Below are 25,045 nucleotides of genomic sequence, written 5' to 3'. Positions count from 1 at the left end.
AAACTGTTCCCTTCATCTGGCCTATCAGTGGTTCTATGTTCCACTTCAGAAGTCAACAGAGGAAAAGCCTCATCTCTCTTCCACCTGACAATCTCTCAAATATAGAAGGCAGCTGTTATGAATAACTATATAACCATCAAGCAATGAATTTATTTGCACTTTCTTTTGTGCTTCAAAAATAAAAATGCGTATGCTATATAAGTACAAGGGATGAATGCTGGTGTCCTTCCAAAATTCACGTGTTAGTCCTCATGACTAATGCATGATTTTAGGACATGAGGCCTTTGGGAGGTGATTAGATAAGAAGGACAGAGCACTCGTGATTGGGATTAGTGCCCTTAGAAGAGACCCCACAGAACTCCTTAGCATCTTTCAACATGTGAGAATACAGTGTGTGATGCAAAAGAGGACCCTCACCCAACCATGCTGGCACCTTGATCTCTGACTTCTAGCCTCCAGAACTGTAAGAAATAAATTTCTGTCATTTATAAGCCATTCAGTCTGTGGTATTTCATTATAGTAGCCTGAACAGAGACATCGCCTAAATAGCTGCTTGGTCTGTCTGCAATGCCATAGTATGAGTATATAACACCTTTATTATAATCCTTATAACACTATATTTTAATAACTAGTCTGTGATTTCCTCAATGGCATGGACTGTCTTATTCATGTTTGGATCCTAAGAGGCTAGTACAGTACCTTGCACATAGTAAGCACCCACTAAAGGTAACTGAAGGAAAAAAAAATCAAATCATACTGTAAGTGGGAAAGTACCATCACTATCCATTTTCTAGCTGTTTAAAAATTTTCATATCTGCTCTTTTGGGCTTACGCAATCCCTTAAGGGTGATGAAAAAGATGAGGCTCATTATGTGGTAACCAAATTCTAGCTCTATTAATTCCTTAAAGTAGGCAGTGCAAGTGCATAATCAAAACATTAAAAACCCTTCAATTAGCACACAAAACAGACTAAATTAAAGTTTCATCATCTACTAGCTCTTTCTGCATCTACAATCCAGCACCTATATCCCCAAGCTCAAAATCTTTCCTCAAGCCTTCCTCACCCTCTAGGAAACATCCTATTGCTACTCTCCTACCTTTATCCTATACATTTCATGGAGATTAGTCAAGACTTGTAGACTTAACTTCTGTGTTCCCATTAGCTTTCTGATCAATGCAATCTGTTTCCCATTCAATGACATTTAATGAAGGATACCATCTCCCTCTCCCAATTCTCCAGCCCAGTTTTTTTCTCCTCAGCTCTGAATCTCTCAACTTAGCACCTTTAACCAACTCATGCTTAAGCCCATAGTAGAGTAAAGGAACAGCCAAATTATCTCAGAGAATAGTGTGGTAGAAAAGGACCAGCAGGACAAAGGGACTCCAGGGTCAGAACTAGAAGGGACAGGGCACAGAAGAGATAAGCAGAGGTCAGTGGGAAGTGGGCAACTCAGCAGACACCGTCATGAAGATAGGAAAACATCTGAGGTCTTGACAGGATGACCATATAGCTCAGAGGATGCCCACATGGGACATTACTCAAGAGTTCCAAAAGTGGGATTATATAGGAAGAAAGGGAGGAGAAGGAAATCTTGAATGATCAAGATTGTATCTTAAACTATGACCAAAAACATGCTAAAATTACCACACTTGGAATTAACTAAAATAAGTTTTTCAATAGAATGAGGGCCCAATCAAGGATAAGTTCAGCAGAAGAACAAGTAAGAAAATCCTATTTCTCACACATCTGTGTTTAAAGCTAGAAAATCTGTGCTCGCACTACCTGGTTTTGGCCCTCACTGCTTCCCTGACTATATTTTCTCATTCCCCTTCGCTGACTCCTGCTTTTGTTCACCACTTTGATATTATCATCCTCAAGGGTTCTGTCCTCTGACCTCACCTCACCACATAAGTCCCCTTGAGCAAACTTCATTCCCCTGGCTTCAAGTATCTCATATAAACAATCTTTAAATTCCCTTCACCAGCTCCAACCTCTCTTTGCCAAAAAGTAAAAAATGTCATCTTGCTACTCCATTGTTTCAACAACTGTAGGTAGGTGTTATGGGCTGAAACGTGTCCTCCAGAAATTCATATGTTCAAATCTTGTACCAGTACCTCCAAATGTGACTATATTTGGAAATACGGTCCTTAAGTGGTAATTATGTTAAAATGATGTCATTATGGTGAGCTGTAATTCAATGTGACTGTGTGCTCATAAGAGGGGGAAACTTGGACACAGACATGTGTAAAAGGAAGATTAGGTGAAGACACGGAGAAGATGGCCATCTATGAGCCAAGGAGAGAAGCCACAAAAGAAACCAAGCCTTCTGACACCTTGGTCTCATAATTCTAGCTTCCAGAACAGAAAATAAATTTCTGTTGTTTAAGCCCCTCAGTCTGTGGCACTTTGTGATGGCAGCTGTAACAAACAAATATAGTTGCTTTCAAAATTAAGTTCAAATTTCACACACAAGAGCCATCCTGATCTCACACTTGAGTCTCTCTCTAACCTCGTCTCTCATACCTCAGGCTCTCTGAGTTCCCCACATTTGTTGTGTAACTTACCTGCATAACACTACCTTTGCACAGGCACTGCCATCACCAAGAATACTTGTCCACTGGTTCTTTATTCTAATACCTCCCTATCACTCAAAGCACATTTACAAGCAATGCTTATTAAAATAATTTTAACATGTATTATGTATTGAAGTACCAAGCATAATCACTGTGCTAGACCCCAAGGATAGACAGAGAATATCCCTATTTAAACAGATGACTTCTCATAGAATCCTGTGCACTCTTCCATCACTGTATTTAAACAAGAACATATTCTTTCTTATCTAAAGGCCTTAACTTTTTAGAAAAAAATCTATGCTATGAAGTATCTACTATGTACTACCTTTTTTTTAATTTTTTTAATTTTTATTTATTTATGATAGTCACACACAGAGAGAGAGAGAGAGAGAGAGAGAGAGGCAGAGACACAGGCAGAGGGAGAAGCAGGCTCCATGCACCAGGAGCCTGATGTGGGATTCGATCCCGGGTCTCCAGGATCGGGCCCTGGGCCAAAGGTAGGCGCCAAACCGCTGCGCCACCCAGGGATCCCCCCCTTTTTTTTTTTTTTGAAAAAAAAAAAACTCCAATTTTTGGAAAATTCTCCAATTTTTTAAAGATTTTATTTATTTATTCATTATAGACATAGAGAGAGAGAGATGGGCAGAGACACAGGCAGAGGGAGAAGTAGGCTTCATGCCAAGAGCCTGATGCAGGACTTGATCCCAGGACTCCAGGATCATCCCCTGGACCAAAGGCAGGAGCTAAACCACTGAGCCACCCAGGGATCCCCTACTATGTACTACCTTTACTAAGTTGCTAAGTACCATCTAGGCAGTACTTCATGTATCATTCATCTCAGCCCTGGGAGATATGTACTATTACTGTTATTATTAAAATTTTACAAATGGAAGTTTAGCCTCAAAGAGGAAAATAAGATGACACAGGTGGTTAAGTGGCAGGGCTAATTTATCAGATTCCAATCATCTTATTATCCTGCTTCCTTTGGAATGTGTAAGCTCCTGGAAGGCTGGAGCTCTATATTCCCAGCCCTTGGTAAAGTACCTGATACATAGTAGGAAAAAAAATCATGAATTTGAGTAGATAAATAAATTATAACAGAATAAGGCTCTTTAACATGAACACCATGAATTCAGTTGAAGCAAATGAGAAATAACTGGGTTGAAAGGCATAGGAAAGATGGTCCACCATGTCTGGAATCACATATGTGGGTTTCCTCTGCAGAGCCTCTACTCAGCAGCCTCAGTGAACTGGGCCAAAGTACTTTGCTCCTCTGCAAGTTGGATTTATCAATGGTGTCATGAGGTTATTTTGCACATTAATTGAGTATGCCAGGGCAACACACTTGGTTAGCATGATATCAGACACAGTACCAAATAAACATTGGATGTGGTCACCATCATTAGGTTGCAACTTCTCTACTTGAAATGAGATGAGCACCTCATCAGAGGATTTTAAGAAAAAAATCTATAAGAGCAAGAACATCTTCCCCAAGAAAGATAAAAGATATTCACTGGGAAAAAATGAACAATGGCAACTTCTCCAAGGTGTTCATGTCATGACCAGTGAAAAGCAGAGTGTTTTGACAACTTTTACCAAGTACCATGCCATGTGTTATACTCATGAAATGTCTCTTGAATGTAACAATCAAATCCAGATGGTAATGTGAACAATTCACAGATAAGTCACATAAGAAATCAGGATTACAGATTTACTCCCATCTTGAGAACCAACATATATTTCTATTTTCATTTTTCCACTGATAATCTCTCTTTTCTCTTAGTATTTCAGGTCCAGCTGATTTTGACTTTTAAATTTCTCCTCAAACATTATTTTACTATGATTTTATTCCTCATTGGCAGCAGCTCTGTCAGATTTTTTTCTCAGGTACATTTGATATAATAATAATGTAATAGAATGGAAGAGCTGGTTTTCAAACCCAGGTCTTATCATTCATCAGCCTTTCTCAGAAATAAAATTTGTACCAAGCACTGTGCAAAGCTCTCTATATTCTCAACACTCGTGTTCAACACGGTACCAAAATATTAGATAGAGCAGTCAGGCTCGAAAATGAAATAAAAAGCACCCCAATAGAAACGAAAGCAGTAAAACTGGCTATGTTTGCAGATGCTGAGATATTATGCAGATGAAACTCTAAAGACTCCTCCAGAAACCTGCCAGCACTAATCAATACATTCAGTAAAGTCAACATACAAAAAACAGTTGTGTTTCTGTATACCAATAACAAAACATCTGAAAAAGATATAAAGAAAACAATTTCATTCACCAGCATGTTAAAAACAATAAAGTTCTTAGGACTAAATGTAGCCAAGGAGGTGAAAGTTCTCTACACTGAAAACTACAACTTTGATGAAAGAAACTGAAACAAATGGGAAGATATCCTATGTTTATTGGTCAGAAAATTAATATTGTTAAAATGTCCATATTACACAAAGCCATCTACAGATTTAATGCAATATCTAGCAAAATTCCAATGACATTTTTCACAGAAATAGAAAATAACAATCCTAAAATTTTTATGAAGCCACAAAGACCCCAAATGGCCAAAGGAATCCTAAAGAAAAAGCACAAAGCTGGATGTGTCATGCTTTTTTATTTCAAACCATATTATAAAGCTTACAGTAATCAAAAGAGTACAGTACTGGCATAAAAACACTTAGGCCAATGGAACAAAACCTAGATCCCAGAAATAAACCCTCACATATATGGTCAACTAATGTTTGACAAGAAAGCAAGAATATTCAATGGAGAAGGAAGAGTGTCTTCAACAGTGTTGGAAAAACTGAATAATTACACGTAGAAGAATGGAATTGGACCACTATCTTATACAACTCATAAAAATAAACGCAATGTGGACTAAAGACTTAAATTTAAGAACTGAAATTGTTAAAATCCCAGAAAAAAAAACATAAAGGAAAAACTTCCTTTTTACCTTGCTCTTGGGCAGTGACTTCCTGGATATGACACCAAAAACACAAGCAACAAGGGGAAAATAAGTTAGTGGTACTACACCAAACTAAGAAGCTTCTATACAGCAAAAGAAACTCAATGAAGTGAAAAGATAACCTATGAAATGAGAGGAAATATTTATAAGTTATACATCTGATAAAGGATTAATATCCAAAATATATAAAGAACTCATATAACTCAACAGCAAAAAAAATCGATAACTGAATTAAAAAATGGGTAGAAGAACTGAATAGACATTTTTTCAAAGAAGACATACAAATGAACAACAGGTACATGAAAGATGCTCAACATCACTAATCATCTGGGAAATGCAAATCAAAACCACAGTGAGATATCACTCCATCAGTGAGAATAACTCTTAAAATGATAAGAGATAAGTGTTGGCAAGAATATGGGGGGAAAAGAACTCTAATGCACTGTTGGTGGGAGTGTAAATTAGTATAGCCGCTATGAAAAACAGTATGCATGTTCTTCAAAAAATTAAAAATAAAACTACCATATGATCCAAGAATCCTACTTCTAAGTATATATCTAAAGAAACTAAGATCAGGATCTCATAGAGATATCTGCATGCATTGCAGCATTACTCATGATAGTCAAGACATGGAAAGAGCCTAAGTGTCTGTCAGTGGATGAATGGATAAAAAAGATGTGATACACAAACAGAGAGGAATATTATTCAGCCATAAGAAAGGAAATCTTGCTATTTGCTACAACTTAAATTGATTTTTAAAAGACTTCATTTATTTATTTATTTGACAGAAAGAGCATGAGCAGAGGGGAGGGGCAGAAGGAGAGAGAGAAGCAGACTCTCCGCTGAGCAAGGAGCCTGATGCGGGGCTCCATCCCAGGACCCTGGGATCATGACATGAGCCAAAGGCAGATGCTTCATTGATTGAACCACCCAGAAGCCCACAACTTGGATGGATCTTTAGGGCATTCTGCTAAGTAAGCTAAGTCAGATAGAGAAAGACAAATGCTTTATAATAACACTTAAAATATAATATCACTTATAATATCTAAAAAAATACAAACTCAGAGATACAGTAAAGTGGTGGTTGGTTGAGATAAGAGAAATGGGGATATATTGGTCCAAGGGTATATACCTCAAGCCGTAAGATTTACAAGTCTAATGCACAATATGGTAATTAGTTAATAATACTGTTTCATATTACTTAAATGTTGATAATTTAGTAAGTTTTAGGTGTTCTCACCACAAAAAAAATAACTATGGTGGTAATCATTTTGCAATTTATAAATGTACCAAATCGATGTGCTTTACATGAACCTTAAACTTACCCAATGTTATGTGTCAATTATATCTCAATAAAGCTCAATTAAAAAACACTATACTATCAGAGAAGTCAGTTCTTAGATAAAAATCTAGTTAGTACTGGCTGACTTAGATAAGGACAAAGAATAAGAGACGGTCTTATGCTCTATTCACACAAAGAACACCATTTACCTTTGGTGGAGGAACAAATTCAACACATTCCAGCCATATTGTTAAAAAGTACTTTCCACATATTGCACATTTTCTTCTCTGAGAGATTATGTTTCTGACCTGTGGGTGCCTTTGTATGGCTTGCATTATGAAAGGACTCTTTCCTTCTAGCTCATTCATTATAAATCTTGATGTTATTTCCTAGATTTAAAAAAATACGGTTGCTCAGATTATTTTCAAGATAACTGTTTCATATTACAATGATTCTCATTTCACTAATTTGCACTTTGGGGCTATTTTTCACAGTTTCTGTTAGTTTTCATATATACATGAAATATAATATATATATATATAATATATATGTGAAATATAATATATATTAAATTATATTGCCAGTAACTGGCATTACAGTTTTCAATGATATAAGAAAAATAAGTTACTTCTGTTTCAATATTTCTATGTCTCTTAAATACAGGAATCCAGATTATTAAAAATTTACATTATTAAAGCTTAGGTTCAAATTCTGTACCTCTCATTAAAATAAGCAAGGACTGTACAAATATTCAGACTGGACTCAAAAATTGAGTCTGTCATATTTATTAACATCTAAATTCTTACTACTTTAACTGAAACTCATGAACCAATAGAATCTGCATTATCTCAAAACCTATTAGAAATGCAGACTTCCTGGGGTGCCTGGATGGCTAGACCGGTTAAGCTTCTGATGCCTGATTTTGGCTCAGGTCATGATCTCAGGGTCCTGAGACTGAGCCCCATACCAGGCTCCATGCTCAGTGGGGAGTCTGCTTCTTTCCTTCCTTTCCCTCTGCCCTTCCACGTCACCCCCTCTTGCTCGCACTCTCTCTCTCTCTCTCAAATAAATCTGGAAGGAAGGAAGGAAGGAAGGAAGGAAGGAAGGAAGGAAGGAAGGAAGGAAGGAAGGAAGGAAGGAAGGAAGGAAGGAAGGAGAAAGAGAAAGAAAGAAAAAAAGAAATGCAGACTTCCAGCTACACTCCAGACCTCCTGAACCAGAATCTGCAATTTAAAAATGTTCCCCAGGCAATCAATTGGTGTGTCTGTTGACCTTTAAGATGTGCTGGTCTAAGTTACCTACTGCAGTGAGTACCTGAATAGAGTCATATCGGTAAAGAGTACGGATTTCTATCACCCAAATCTCTGAATTCAATCTGTAATCTCTGAATTAAAACTATCCACAGCCATGCCTAGAAACTTCGCCTTAGCTAATAATTCTAATATTAAATAACAAAAGGGGTGGTAGGAAAATACAAAGTCACTTTCGCCAGGACCATTGACAATATCATCATCCTAAAGTAAAATACTATGTATAAAAAAGTAAAATGCTATATAATATATAAAATTAGATCTTCACTAATGAAACAAAATAAACATTTTATTTACTCTGCTATATGAGCATCATTATTTGTGCCGGTAGCATGGAAGTCCTGTGTAAATGTTACACGAGCCCATCGAAAGATGAATGGATAAAGAAGATGTGGTTTATGTATACAATGGAATATTACTCGGCCATTAGAAACGACAAATACCCACCATTTGCTTCAACGTGGATGGAACTGGAGGGTATTATGCTGAGTGAAGTAAGTCAATCGGAGAAGGACAAACAGTGTATGTTCTCACTCATTTGGGGAATATGAATAATAGTGAAGGGGAATATAAGGGAAGGGAGAAGAAATGTGTGGGAGATATCAGAAAGGGAGACAGAACATAAAGACTTCTAACTCTGGGAAATGAACTAGGGGTGGTGGAAGGGGAGGAGGGCGGGGGGTGGGGGTGAATGGGTGACGGGCACGGAGAGGGACACTTGACGGGATGAGCACTGGGTGGTATTCTGTATGTTGGTAAATTGAACACCAATAAAAATTAATTTATTAAAAAAAATGTTACACGAAAACACTGCATGAATTTTAATAGTATGTGGAACTGGTTTTTTTGTTTGTTTGTTTGTTTTTCTGGTCAAAGTGAAAGATTTCTCTCTGGTATTAAATAGTCCACAGTACGCTCGAATAGGAATCTTTGGGGATATATATATACTTATGTACATACATAATCTTCATTCATTCACCCCAATTAAAATCTTAAAACATAACAACAAAATTCTATAAACTGCTTCTCTGTGTCCCGTATTACTCGATCCCTTCCATTTACCAAGCAGCTGAGAAAGCTGCCTTTCTACAGCAAACAGCCTTAAGCGTGGGCTCCTTAAATCCTTCAGCAGCACAGCCTCCTATCCACTTCAGCTCTTCCTCATGGATAGTTAATAAAGGTCATCCTTTCTGAAAAAAATTACTCTTTCACAGTAATATTACCAAGGCTCCTAAATTAGACATCTATTATCAAATCCCCTTTTTAAACTACTTACACAGAGCACAGTCTATCATTCAGAATAAATACTGATTTTAGAGGTAAGTTTTCAGCTATTAGAACTCAACGGCTAGGTTTTCACTATAAAGCAGAAAACTAATAAATAAGGATTCACTCCCCCAAACAGCAGATGTTAGAAAAATTTGCTGAAATACATGGGACCTATAAATAGGTCACAATTCATACAGTTCACTTTTTCCATCTATAGTTTCTGGAACCAAACATATTTGTTGCACTTGATATGTCTCTTGACAACTCTTACATTACCCATTAATTATGTTCTTCTCCTACTTGCTGCCAATACATTACTTTGGAAGAATAACATATATACCACCGAAACATAAAGTTATTACTTGGAACTGCTAGTGTATATAAAGTAAGATACTATTGGCAGGACCAATGATATGTTTTAGGACACCTCTTAAAAGATGTAGGCAATGCAGTTTTTGAGAACAGACAACTTAATGATGGCCTAATTCTACGGTGATTTAAAGGTCAAGAAATCTTTTATAAATAAATGTTTTTCCTTTTGAATAATTTATATGCTATTTTGTAAGAGTATCTGTCAGCTAACTATATATAGGTCAGAGAGTATTCCTAGGCTTAAACTATCATATATTAAAATCAGTTTCAGCCAAATTCTTTTATTTTTCCTTACATGTGATTTTTATTATAGAATTATCCATATGCAAATTATATAAATATTAAAAATTATAAAATGTAAAAAAAAAAACCATGAAGCTTTAGAAGGAATGATGAACTTTGAAACTGTTGCATGATCGAATGCTACCATGTATATGACAGGTACTGAAACATCATCAAGAGCAAAGATTCTTAGAGCCGGACAGGTAAATAGGTACAAATCCTGGCTCTGTGACTTACTACCTGTGTGACCCTATCTGGCCAAGTCCTCATTTACTTCTCTAACCTTGGATACTACATCTGTAAAATATGGATTTTTTTTCTAATACTATCACATAGGATTCAGAGAATTAAATCAGATAACACGAGTAAAACTCTTAATCCAGCATTTACTGGTGCAGTATACTTTGGTTAATGTTTTGTTATAATCTAGTCATAAACATTAAATTTTAGCTCATAAATGTTTTAGTTGAAGAAAAGTTTTGAAAAATCTTAATCAAGGCATAGCTTAAATCAAAGCTCTGCAATTCTTTAACAGATCAAGTAGTTTAAATCAGGGGCACCTGGCTGGCTTAGTCTGTGGAGCATGTGACTGTCGATCTCAGGGTTGTGAGTTTGAGCCCCACGTTGGGTGCAGAAAGTACTTTAAAAAAAAAAATCATAAAAATTAAAAAAAAATAGTTTGTAACAGTAATGTTAACCAAATAGCCACTAGAAAGTGGCTTTACTTTAAGTACAAATATGAAATGTGTAATAAATTTGGCAGCTTTCTAAGAAAAAAACTCTTAGAGATGCTTTCAAAACTACCCAAATCATTAATATAAGTAAAAATAATTATTTCCACTAAGTACAATTGACCCTTTTAAACTGTGTGGGTCCAATTATATGCAGAATTCTTTCTTTCCTTCTATTATTTATTTATTATTTTTAAAACTCTGGTATGATTAACATATAATGTTTATCCTACTTTCATGTGTACAATAAGGTGATTCAACAATTCTATGCATTATTCACTACAGTAAGTGTACTCTTAATCCTCTTCACCCATTTCACTCACCCCCAACTCATTTCCCCTCTGGCAACCACATATGAGTGATAGCATGAAATATTTGTCCTTTTTTAAGTGACTTATTTAACTTAGCATTATGTCTTCTAGATCCATCCATGTTGTTGCAAATTGCAAGATTTCATTTTTTTAAGGTTGAATATTTCTCTGTGTGTATGTGCACACGTGCATGCATGCGTGTACATATATCTCACATCTTTTTCCACCCATCTATCAATGGACCCTTGGGTTGCTTCCATAATTTGGCTATTGTAAATAATGCTGCAGTAAACATAGGGGTGCGTATATCTCTTTGATTTAGGTTTTTTGTATTCTTTGGGAAAATACCTAGTAGTGGAATTGCTGGATCACTGGTATTAAGTGTTTGAGGAACCTCCATACTGTTTTCCACAGTGGCTGCACCAGTTTGCAACCCTACCAAGAGTGCACAGGGTTTCTTTTTCTCCACATCCTCATCAACACATGTTGCTTCTTGTGTTTTTGATTTTAGATATTCTGATCGGAGTGAGGGAATATCTCGTTGTGGTTTTGGATTGCATTTCCCTGATGATTAGAGATGTCGAGCATCTTCTCATTTGTATGTTGGCCATCTGTAAGTCTTCTTTGGAAAAATGTCTGTTCATGTCTTCTGCCCATTTTTAATTGGAGTATTTGTTCTTTTGGTGTTGAATTGTATTAGGGTTTTTTTGGGGGGGCAGATATTAACCCCTTTTCAGATATATTGTTTGCAAATATCTTCACCAATTTAGTAGGCTTTTTGTTTTGTTGATTTTGCTGTGCAGAAAGTTTTTATTTTGATGTAGTCCCAATAGTTTAGTTTTGCTTTTGTATCCCTTGCCTTAGGAGACGTATCTAAAAAATGTCAGAAAAATTACTGCCTATGCTCTCCTCTACGATTTTTATGGCTCATGGCTCACATTTAGGTCTTTAATCCATTATCAGTTTATTTTTATGTATGCTGTAAGAAAGTGCTCCAGTTTCAATCTTTTGCACGTAGCTGTCCACTTTTCCCAACTGCATTTGGTGAAGAGACCTTTTTTCCCCTTGATATTCTTGCCTCCTTTGTTGTAGATTAGTCGACCATATAATCACAGGTTTATTTCTGGGCCCTATATTCTATTCCATCGATCTATGTGTCTTTTTGTGCCAGTCCTATACTGTTTTGATTACTACAGCTCTGTAGTATATCTTGAGATCTGTAGTATATCTTGAGATCTGGAATTGAGATTCCTCCAGTTTTTATCTGGCTTTTGGGGTCTTTTGTGGTTTCATACAAATTTTAGGATCATTTGTTTTAGTTCTGTGAAAGACACCATAGGTATTTTGATAGGGACTGCATTCTGTAGGTCATTTTGGGTAGTATGGCCATTTAAAGAATATTAAATGAGCATGAACTCTCTTTCCATTTGCTTGTGTCATCTTCAGTCTACTTCATCGATGTTTTATAGTTTTCAGAATACAAATCTTCACCTTTTTGGTTAAGTTTATCCCCAGGTATTTTATTATTTTTGGTGCAATTATAAATAAAGCTGTTTACTTAATTTCCTTTTCTGTTGTTTTGTTATTAGGGTATGGAAATGCAACAGATTTCAATATATTGATTTTGTATCCTATGAATTTACTAAATTCATTTATCAGTTATAGTAGTTTTTGGTGGAGTCTTTAGGATTTTTTATATATGGTATCATGTCATCTGCAAATAGGGAAGACTTTACTTTACTAATCTGGATGCCTTTTATTTCGTTTATTGTTTGATTGCTGAAGCTAGGACTTCCAGTACCATGAAGAATAAAAGTGGTCAGAGTGGACATCTTTGTTTTGTTCCTGATATTAGGGGAAAAGTCACCAGTTTTTCCCCAGTGAGTATACTGTTCACTGTGAGTTTTTCATATATGTCCTTTTTTATGTTGATGTTTGTTCCCTCTAAACCTATTTTGTTGAGGGTTTTTAATCACGAATGGATGTTATACTTTGTCACATGCTTTTTTCTGCATCTACTGAAATAATCATATGATTTTTATCCCTTCTCTTGTTGATATGATGTATCACATTTATTGGTTTGCAAATATTGAACTGTTCTTGCATATTAAGAACAAATTCTACTTGATTGCGGTGAATGAAATTTTAAATGTATTTTTGGATTCAAATTTGTTAATATTTTGTTGATTATTTTTGCATCTATTTTCATCAGAGATATTGGCCTGTAGTTCATTTTTTTGTAGTTTCTTGATCTGGCTTTGGTATCGGTGTATTGCTAGCCTCATAGAATAAATTTGGAAGCTTTCCCTACTCTTCCATTTTTTTGAATAGCTTGAGAAGAATAGATATTAACTCTTCTTTAAATGTTTGGTAGAATTCACCTGTAAAGCCATCTGGACCTGGACTTTTGTTTGTTGGGAGTTTTTTGATTATTGATTCAATTTCATCACTGATAATCAGTCTGTTCAAATTTTTTTTCTTCCAGATTCAGTTTTAGGAGGTTATGTTTCTAGGAATTTCTCCATCTCTTCTAGATTGTCTAATTTGTTGGCATGTAATTTTTCATACTATTCCCTTATAATCCTTTACATTTCTGTGGTGTTTGTTGCTATTTATTCTTTTTCATTTCTGATCTTGAGTCCTTTCTCTCTCTCTCTCTCTCTCTCTCTCTCTCTGTCTGACCCTGGCTAAAGATTTATCAATGTTGTTGATCTTTTCAAAGAACCAGCTCCTGGTTTCACTGATCTATTCTATGGGTTTTGTTTGGTTAGTTGGTTGGGTTTTTCTTTTTTTTGTTTGTTTTGGTTTCTATTCCATTTGTTTCTCTTCTAATCTTTATTATTTCCTTCCTTCTACTGCTTTGGGTTTTGTTTGTTCTTTCTTGCTTGTTTTGGTAATTTTTTGTTGTTGTTGTTGTTCTTCGTTTGGTTCTTCTTTAAATATAAGTTTAGTTTGAGATTTTTCTTGCTTCTTGAGGTAGGCCTGTATTGTATAAATTTCTGTCTTAAAACATCTTTTGCTGTCTCCCAAAGGTTTTGGACCACTGTGTTTTTATTTCCATTTGTCTTCATGTATTTATTTACTTTGTCCTTGATTTATTGCCCATTCACTGTTTATTAGCATGCTATTTAACATACATGCATTTGTGTTCTTTCTCGATTTTTCTTGTGGTTGACTTCTAGTTTCATAGTATTGTGATTGGAAAAGATGCATGGTATAACTTCAATCTTTTTTAATTTGAGACTTCTCTTGTGGACTAACACAATCTATTCTGGGGAATGTTTCATGTGTACTTTAAAGGAATGGGTATTCTGCTATTTTAGGATGGGGTGTTCTGAATATATCTGTTAGATCCATCCAGGTCAACATAGCATTCAAAGCCATTCTCTCCTTGTTGATTTTGTTTGGATGATCTGTCCACTGAAATAAGTGGAGTGTTGAAGTCCCCTACTATTATTGTATTACTACTGATTACTTCATGTTTGTTAATAGCTGTTTTATTTGGGTGCTCTCACACTGAGTGCATAAATATTTATAATTGTTGTCTTCTTTCGGATTGTCCCCTTTATTATTATACATGTCTTTGTCTCTTGTTACAGCCTTTGTTTTAAAGTCTATTTTGTGATTTACATACCGATGTCTCCACAATATTGTTTGCTAATCTTTAAATAAAGCCCTGATCCGTGTGCATTTGTGATTATATGTGTACTCATTCTCTTACCTGAACTGACCAGAGCTTTCCCGAGTGGGGTTTCTAAAGGAGCGTGTACAAAGTCGGCCTGCAAACAGTCAGGTCTGGGTGGTGCATTTGCTTCCTGTTTGTGCCAATGTATCAATGTAGAGTTGCTCTGTTCTCTTCAACTGTATTTATTGCTGTGTTTCTCAGCATAAACTTATCCCATTGTATTTTTTATACATAAATATTTTTTTGAATGTTAAAAAAATAAATAAATAAAGTCTATTTTGTTTGCTATAAGTATTGCTACCATGGCATTCTTTTTGCTTCCATTTGCATGATAAGTAGTCTTCCATCCTTCATTTTCAATCCGCATGTCTCTTTAGGTCTGAAATGAGTCTCCTATAGGCAGCATATAGATGGGTCTTGCTTTTTTATCTATTCTGACACACTATGTCTTTTGAGTGGAATGTTTAGTCCATTTACATTCAAATTAAATGTTGATAGATATGTCCTTATTGATATTTGTTACTTGTTTTATGATTGTTTTATAGTTCTGTTCCTTTCTTGTCTTGCTCTCCTCTCATAGTTTGTTAGCTTTCTTTAGTGATATACTTAGATTCCTTAATTTTTTGCATATTTATTACCAGTTTTTTGTTTTGTTGCTACCATTACGTTTATGTAACAATCTATATTAAGTTGATAGTCACAAGTTTAATTCATCTTAAAAGCACTAAATATTTATTCCTGTCCTCTCCACATTTTTCCTACATAGTGTCATACTTTACATACTTTGGGTTTTTTTTTTTTACTTTTTTTTTTTACATACTTTGATTTTATAAATCCTTTTATTTTTATAGATAAACTTAATTTTACTGCTTTTATCCATCCTACCTTTCTTACTCTTGCTTATGGTCTTTCTTTTGCACTCAAAAAAAACCCTTTAACATTTCTTACAAGGCTGGTTTAGTGGTGGTGAATTCCTTTTACTTTTGTTTGCCTGGGAAACTCTTTATCACTCCCTCTACTCTGAATGATAGCCATGCTGAATAAAATATTCTTGATTGCAGGGTTTTTTTCTTTCCATACTTTGTATATAACATACCACTCTCTTCTAGCCTGCAATGTTTCTGCTGAAAAATCAGCTCATAGTCTTATGTAACTGTTTTCTCTTGCTGTTTTTAAAATTCTCTCTTTATCATTACTTTTTGCCATTTTAAATACAATGTTCTTGGTGTGCTTCCTGGGGTTTATTTTGCTGGGGACTCTCTGTGCCTCCTGGATCTCTGTTTCCTTCCCCAGACTTGGGAAGCTGTCAGCTATTATTTCCACAAATAAATTTTCTGTCTCTTTTCTCTCTTTTCTCCTCTGGGATCCCTATAATGTGAATGTTATTACATTTGATGGTGCTGCTGAGTTTTTCTTGCTCCTGTTCAGTTTCTGTGGGGCACATTGTTAGCAAGCTAGCTAGAGTGTTCACACTCTGCTGTTTCCTATATGTGTTTGTATATCTAGGCTGAGGGGTGGGTAGGAAATAGAGACTTCCAGCTCTTTTGTTCTTAGAGAAGTCTCCCAAAGATCCTTGCCCCTCCTGCACAATCTCTGAGATTAGTAAACAAATCTCTCTCCCATACCTCAAGTGTTTGTCAAACTGCCACTTCTATGTTGTATCATTGGAGCTGTTTATTATGCTGTCTCTTTAAGGGTAAGAACTCAGTTTTTTATCACCCTTAGGCTCTCCCAGAGCCAAGCTGATAATTTTTAAAGTTGGGGTGTTAAGCTCCACTGACTGTAAAAACTCACAATGCGCCAAAACAAAACATTTTAAAAACTCATGGTGTTAAGCCCCTCTAGTTTCCAGAGACAATGAATTTTTTCAATACAGTATAGTACTATGAATGTATTTTCTCTTCTTTATGATTTTCTTAACAGTTTTTCTCTAGCTCGCTTTCTTGTAAGAATTCAGTACATAATACATATGTACATTAACACCTATTTGTTATGTGTATTTATGCCTTAGGCTATTAGTAGTTAAGTTTTGGTGGAGTCAAAAAGTTATACATGGATTTTTGACTGCATGAGGCTGGCGCTCCTAGCCCCTGGGTTGTTCAAGAGTCAACTGTGTGTGTGTGTGCGTGTGTGCATGTGTGTAAAATGCTTGTGCTCCTGAGTCCTCACAGTTCTAAAAATGAGGAAAGAAATACTGCTCTCTTACTCTGCATCTCTATCCCAGCCACAAGACAACATTCTTGACCTCAAGGGCTCCCAATGAGACCACTGCCACGTTGGGTTAACTGACCATTCAGTCCCCTCCATGAACCAGAACTCCTTACAGGAAGGGACTACCTCTATTTCCTTTTCCCTCACCTACTAGCAGCATCCTTCTGAGACAATGGAGCTTTCTGAGCATGGAATCTGAAGATCAGCTGCTTCGGTGAGCTTTATCATCCCAACACCTACTAACTCTGTGAACTTAGACAAGTTATTTAATCTATCTGGGTCTCAGTTTATCTGTAAAAGGGGGACAATAATGGTACTACCCTTTTTAAGTTTATTAGATGACTAAATTAGTTAATTCCTATTAAGTACTTAGAACCTGAAAAGTCCAAATTCATGATGGAGACTCAAATGTGGGAAGATCTGCAATCTTTAATTCATCTATCACCAAAAACACACAAAGAAAATCCTTTAAATATGCTTTTCTATTCCATATTTTAATATCATCAATTTATCTGACTAAAATTAACATGATTTCTGGATGATATTCATTCATCCACTAGAAATCGGGACAAGTGAAAATAGGATGGAAGAGGCAAAGACCCTGGTAAGAACTAATCAAATACATCCTTAGATAATACTGAAGAAAATACTTGGTAGTTTAAAGTGAAAACAAATTCCTCTCTTTTCTTTTCATTAACAAAAGGTTTCCATTTCTCCAAATTTGGTCGCCCTAGAAATCAAGATTACATTGGATTCTGTAAGCAAGTCAGAAATTATGTCTAGGATCCACACTGCCAATGGACTACGGCTGCAGTAATCATTTGCCAGCTTGCAATAAGGCTTTAAAAGAGAACTCTTTAAAACTTAAATCATGGCTTTAGTTTGAAAACCTATATAGATGATGTAAGGCTTCACCTGTAGACTCCAGGCATCCTCCTGTTGTATAGCATTAACTGGCTTCTTCAGGAACAATGGGTTTCCTTCACAGTAGAATTCCTTCAGCTTCAGATTCTGAAACTTTCAAAACAAAATAAAAACTTCCTTGTATGATAAATAACAAACTTCACTTTTGAGGTTGTATCCTACTTTACTTAGGACTTACAGTCCGTGTTCGTATTTTAACAGTATGACATATTCTAATTTTAGAAGCATAAGAGTCTTCATGCTGGCATGAAAGGCAATGATCTTAGAGGTCCCCAGAGGTCAACTGAAAACTTGTTCAAGATAATAGGACTGATTAGTAATAGCATAATTAGTCAATTAAAAGCTGGGAACATTTTGCAAATAATGTATTTGTTAGAAAACCAAGTATGATGAAAAATAATATTCTAATGTATACCAAAATCCAGTTTCAAAGACTACAAACCATGATCCATCTATGCTCAGTGCAAAAGGTAAGAGAGACAAAGGAAAATCAAAATGAAGAAAAAAGAAAAAAAGAAAATCAAAATGTTTTCACTATAACCTGTTACGCACAGTGAAAATTTTTAAAAAAGAGAATATAATTCACAAGGATATTGAATCTTCTATGAAGAACCAAAATTCAATTGTCTACCATTTGAGTCTACCATTTTAATAGAAAAATAAAGGATTCTCTTATATCAATAAATATTGTGCCTTGCCTCCCAAGAACTCATGTGTGAACTCAAAGTTAAATTCATTTAGAAAATTACTTTTCTGAGCCTCAGATTCAGGTGAAAGAAAAAAGACCTCTATCTGCAGTGGTATGCTAGTAATGCAGTTCTCTGAGAAAAAAAAAAAAAAAGTAAAGCCCTGAATTGTGGAATGTTTTGATTCATTCCTGTAAATACTCTTATCATGGCTGATTCCAGTCACCAAAAAGAGAGTTGGGAAGAGAGGTGGAAAATTGGTTCTTGTGAGCCAGGATGAGCTGGCATCATTACACTTATGGGAGAATTTGAGATATTTTCCTGATTACAGCTTAGAGTTTGAAACACAGCAAGCATTCAACAAATTAAAATAATTGATAAAATATCTTTCCAGGGCATCATGTCACTAGGTCTTAAAAGTCTCAGGAAATTTTTACAACATAGATAGCATTTTGAAATAAAATACAGAGCTCAAGGCCATGCTGGAATCACCTTGTCTTCTAGTTCCACAACAGACATTCTGATTTTGCTAATGCAGTTTCCTATGTTGTCCACCATCAGGAAGCAACCTAGAGAGCTGAATCCAAGGGTAGCTCTTAGTCAGTGCTGGGCATGCTGAAATGAAGAAAGCACTCCCTGTGCTTAAGGGAACTCTCATTTTTTTCCCTTTCTGTCTTAAAGAATAACACTCCCTAATTTATATAACTCATAGACTTCTTTCAAAACAGATAAAAACTTGAATATCTTGCTATATGTAAATATCATTAAAATAAATGAACATGGGATCCCTGGGTGGCGCAGTGGTTTGGCGCCTGCCTTTGGCCCAGGGCGCGATCCTGGAGACCCGGGATCGAATCCCACATCGGGCTCCCAGTGCATGGAGCCTTCTTCTCCCTCTGCTTGTGTCTCTGCCTATCTCTCTCTCTCTCTCTCTCTTTCTCTCTCTCTCATGTGACTATCATAAATAAATAAAAAAATTTAAAAAAAGCTTTAAAAAAAAAAAAACTCCCAAGGGTCAATGGACAGAATTCTGGATCTCTGTGAACTTGGGGGAGAAAAAAATTAAAAAAATAAAATAAAACAAATAAATAAATAAATAAAATATATGAACATAATTTCAAATTTGACCACAGTTCAAAGGGCATGCGTTTCTATTCTCTTCAAACCCTGTCACTACGCTTCCATCATACATGGTAATGAGTTACTCAGTTTACTAACTTAATACACAAAATATTTCAGAAAGAAGTCATCTTCAAGAGAAGAAATTAATGAAATTCACTAGTATGCCCTCTGCAGCAGATAAGTTTCAATAACCTGAAGTCACACAATCTCTCAATGTCCATTTTGAATATTCCCCAGAACATTTTTCATACCCTCTCTCTGTGTGCACTATTGGGTTTCTGGTCAGCCTCACTTCTTAACAGAACAATATTTTTGGCCGTTGTCACTCTCGTAGCACAATCAGTTATATTCTCTTCTATTTAATAAGATGCTGTTACATCTTTTCAGAGTCTCTTTGCTCATGCCTACTCAAACAACAAGAGTTATGAGTTTTATCTCAACTGGAACAATTTTGCCCCTCCCCCATAACAGAGATTTACAGACATTTTTGGTTGTCGTAACTGGGGAAAGGGGAGTATTACTGGCATATAAGTAGTAAAGAGCAGGGATGCTGCTAAACATCCTACGATGTACAGGACAGTCCCCACAAAGAATTATCAGGCCCAAAATAGTGTTGAAGTTGGAAAACCCTGATTTAGAGGTGAAAAAAAATGATAAACATTCACTAATCTGTCGTAACTGGAGAGGGATTGGCAGCCGCAGAGAAATGAAGGTTCAAATAAGGGTTTTTATTTTTTTTTTTAAGATGAAGATCACTTGAGCATGTAGAAGGCAAGTGCCAACAGAGAGAGATTAGAGAAAAGGATGATTGAAATAATAATGATCATGTGAACACAGAATGATCTTTGAATACTAACACCTTTGAATTATTTCCTCCTCTGTGGCCAGAAGAAGTGTAAGTGCAGGCAGGGATACATTTCAAGGTATGGGCTTGGATCATTGATGGAGTCAGACATGTTCCCTTCAATTTTGTCTCTAAAATCGAGAGTAAGACCATCTGTTAACTGAGTTGTGAAACGAGGTGTCACTGTGAAAGGAGACATGAAGAAGGTGGTGAAAGTCTGGAATGTGCTACAGATTTTTGAAGAGAAACCTGGCCAGGGACAAGCAAAAATATTATACAGAGGTGCCGAGGGACTTACTGGAATCCCACATTTGTGGTGGGCTCTGTCTATGAATTTCTTCTATTTAGCACCCAGCAACCCAAATCCAACACTAAGAGTATGCAGAATGAATATAGCAGAAAGCAAGGGAATGGGTGCACCGTACATACTAAAAAGTAAATGCTTTGTGCTTTATGGTCTAGACTAGACAGAAAAAGAAATAATAATACAATGTTTTGGTGGACCAGGAGTAAAAGAAATAAGGTGATATGAAGTTTCAGTGACACAAAAGAAAAAAAAAAGATATGACTGTAAAGCAATAGGGAACTGGAAAATAGGAGTAACCAGTGCTCAAACTGTAATACCGGACTTTAATTCTTCCAGTTTAGAGTAGGTGAAAATGATGGTAAGATCCGGACATGAGTGTGCAGGCAATTTGGTAAAGTGAAGCCTGGGAAAGCTCATTAAAATCAAAGATTCGAGGAACTTTGTGCTGAAGTTGTTTGCACTGACCACCTTTACAAATGAACTTCCTGAGTAATGCCCTCAAATATTTGGCTACCTGTGGAACATCTCCAGCTGGAGGTCCCCCAATCACCATAAATTCCAGCATTTGAAACTAAACTCATGTTTCCTCCACATTTTCCTCCTTCCTTTTTCTCATCACCCACATCAAATACCCCTCCATGTTGTTTCAGTTCTACCTTCTTAAAACTTCTGGAATCTATCCTTTCTCTTTTTTTTTTTAAGATTTATTTATTTATTTGTTTGTTTATTTGTTTGTTTGACTGAGAGAGGGAGAGAAAGAACATGAGTGAGAGGAGAGGGAGAGAAAGTTAAGCAGGCTCCATGCTCAGCACAGAGCCCAATACAGGGCTCAATCTCACAACCAAGACCATGATCTGAGCCAAAACCAGGAGTGGACACTCACAACTGACTGCACCCCCCACACACCCCTGGAATCCATCCTTTATTTACACCCCATTCTCCCACCCACCTCCTCACTACCTCTGCAGAATCTCTTCCTACTCCTAACCCCAGCCACTAACCCTTGCTGCATGGATTAAGGCCCTCACCTGATATGAATTATTGCAATAGTACTCAAAGTAGTCTCTCTGCAAGCGTTTGCTGCCAAAGTTATCTTTTAAAATGAGAATCTGATCATAATACAACCCTGCTTAAGATGTTTCAGTGTTCTCTTCTGTCCACAGAATAAATTCAAAAGTCCCAGTATGACATAATTGGCTTTCCTGAGCCAGTCTCTCCAACCCTCTATCCTAGGAAGCCACCTTCACCCTTATACACCAGCCATTCTGAGATATTGTAGGGGTCTCACGAGGTGCCTGTGTCTTATCTCACAGTTATTACCCATACTGTGCCTTCTACTTACTCCATCCTGGATCACCTCTTCCTCAAGATGAAAATATATCTACCCCAAGATTCTCTGACTTCTACCAAATGTTTCCCAGTCTACTTTGTGCGCCTTATATATAAATCAGACCACCTTTAATTATATGAAACAATCATTGTTGAAAAGTCCATCTTCATCCATCAGACTTTGGTCTCGTTAAGAACCATATCTTAAGTACCTACGGAATGCTACCTCTAAATGCAGCACTTAGAACATATCTGGTGCCCAGTAAATGGTAAATTAACAGATGTCTTCTCAGAAGCCCCAGGCACACACAGCTCTCCCTGAGAACTCAAAATGTTTGAAGCCTTCTCCAGAGGTGGTCAATTGTAACTGTTCCTCCAAAGCCCCAGGCCTCAGGAACAATATATAAATTCAGCAAATCCTTCCGTTGCTTTAGACTAGCCTAAAGTAATAAGGGAAACCATAAGGGTCTGGTTTAGCAAGGACATTCTTAATGTAAACAAGGAGAAAGGAGGCTGAGAGTTCATATTAACTAAAATAGAACCAATAAGTAGGGCAACTGCAAATTACCATGGGCTCTTCAGACCATTCCAAACAAAGTTCATGGGTTACCTGGTAGCGAGAATTAGAAGTTCTAAATAGGGTAAAGCCGAACTGGTAAAAAGGATAAGATTTTCTTTATTTATTTTATTTTATTTTTAAGATTCTATTTATTTATTCATGAGAGACATAGAGAAAGAGAGAGAGAGAGAGGCAGAGACACAGGCAGAGAGAGAAGCAGGCTCCATGCGGGGAACCCGATGTGAGACTCGATCCTGGAACTCCAGGATCACATCCCAGGCTGAAGGCAGGCGCTAAACCGCTGAGCCACCCGGGCTGCCCGAGAATAAGATTTTAAGTGTAAGGCTATGTCATTCAAAAAATATATGAACAATTCTAAAAAGGACAGAAACAAGATTTGTGACCAATGAGAAACTCAAGAAAATATATGATAAACTTCATATCTAATCAAAATTGTGTAATGAGTGGGCTGATATCATTTGAACATAAGAAGCCAAAAACTCTGTTCTGGGAACCCTTCTCTCACATTCTGTATGAGTGGGAGTGAGAACAGGCATAAAGTAACCAAAAGTCAAGATCCTTCAGTATCTGCTGGATACTTGGTCCAAGAGAAGACCCTTAGAAGGAGTTGAAGAGGGGAGGCCAAGAGAAAATTAGAGGGAAAGAGATAGCTAACTGTCTAGTTCTACACACACACACACACACACACACACACACACACACACCCTTCCTCAATTCTGGCCAAGGAGAGGTGGCCAAAGACTCAAGCCAAGGCCGCTTCCTGCCTTCAGTACGCTGGGCCTTAACCTGATGGGACAGTGGCTGCAGCATCTTCTTCAGGCCTCTTGATTTAAACATCACTAAAAAAAAACAACTGGTCTACAAGGGCTTGTTTGTATCTCCTCACAATCTCCACTCCACATCTCCTTTATACCCCACTTCTGTCCACGAACCACCTGAGAACAAGCAGGGGAAGAGGCCTTTGTTTCCACAGGCCCTGAGGGCTCCATCCTCAACAGTGTGATCTCCTTACAATGTAAATTAGATCATATCACTCCCTTGCCCAAAACCATCCAGTGGTTCTCATCTCACTCAAGATGAAATGCAAAATCCTCACACTGGCCTATATGTCTCTTATTATTGGACCCTGTACTATCTTTGACCCCTAGCACTCATTCTCTCACTTTCTCTATTCCTCTCTCCATTCTGGCAACATTGGCTTTCTTTACACACATTCTTCACTTCAGATCATTGTACTTCCTACTTTTTAGCACTCTGCTCTCAGATTTGTCTATGCCATTAAAATTCAGAACAAAATGGAATCATACAGGGGCGCCTGGGTAGCTCAGTTGGGTAAGTGTCTGCCTTCAGGTCAGGTCACGATCTCAGGGGCCTGGGATTGAGCCCCGCATCGGGCTCCCTGCTCAGTGGGGAACCTGCTTCTCCTTCTCCCTCTGCCTCTCCTTCTGCTTGTGCTTGCACACTCTTTCTCTCTCTCAAATAAATAAATAAACAAAGTCTTTTTTAAAAAATAGAATCAGGGCAGCCCACATGGCTCATGTGGTTTAGCACCGCCTTCAGCCCAGGGCGTGATCCTGGAGTCCCAGTATCAAGTCCCGCCTCAGACTCCCTGCATGGAGCCTGCTTCTCCCTCTGCCTGTGTCTCTACCTCATTCTCTCTCTCTCTGTCTCTCATGAATAAATAAAATCTTTAAAATAAATGGAATCCTACATTTACCTGTTTGAGAGGGGAAATGCTGATGACCCATGGACTCAAAATCCAAACAAGTTTTCATTAATGTGCAAAAACAATGGAAAGGCATTCTCACATGCATAAGCTAATTACCTTAACCAAAGAAAATTACTCAAGCTACAAAGCAATTGAAAAAGAGTAACAAAAAACAAGAATTGGGGGAGTACATTTGTTTTGTCTGTCAAAATGCAAAAAAAAAATAAAAATTAGGAGGTGGGTGAGGGGATGGGTAGATAAAGGAGATTAAAAGTATTCTTATGGAAAAAAAGTATTCTTATGGTGATGAGCACTGAGTATAGAATTGCTGAATCATTATATTGTACATCTGAAACTTATACTTCAATAAAAATAAATGAAGTAGCTTCTTAGAAACATCTAAAGAAAAAACTTAAAAAAAATAAAAATAAGCATTAGAACACCCACTGTCCAACGTAAACAACATTAGGGCAATCTGTTTATAAACAAATTTGCAATGTCGTCAAAAAGCCTGAAAATCATTCTTTCTCTTTGTTAATTCTTCTTGAGGGAA

General features: G+C 36.7%; 1 protein-coding gene across 2 annotated transcripts in view; it reads right to left on the bottom strand.

Annotated features, from left to right (window-relative positions):
• LRRC69 (leucine rich repeat containing 69) overlaps positions 1-25,045 on the bottom strand; it is an 87,805-nt gene that overhangs the window by 9,698 nt on the left and 53,062 nt on the right. For both annotated transcript variants that reach the window (XM_055303551.1, XM_055303552.1), the window contains 2 exons: positions 17,908-18,009; positions 7,031-7,210 (listed from right to left, as the gene is read on the bottom strand). In XM_055303551.1, the coding sequence (XP_055159526.1) occupies positions 7,031-7,210; positions 17,908-18,009 (282 nt within the window). The remainder of the gene's footprint in view (positions 1-7,030; positions 7,211-17,907; positions 18,010-25,045) is intronic.

The sequence above is a fragment of the Nyctereutes procyonoides genome, unplaced genomic scaffold (genome assembly GCF_905146905.1).
Source record: "Nyctereutes procyonoides isolate TBG_1078 unplaced genomic scaffold, NYPRO_anot_genome, whole genome shotgun sequence".
NCBI classification, from domain to species: domain Eukaryota; kingdom Metazoa; phylum Chordata; class Mammalia; order Carnivora; family Canidae; genus Nyctereutes; species Nyctereutes procyonoides.
This window is presented reverse-complemented; position numbering and strand designations above follow the sequence as displayed.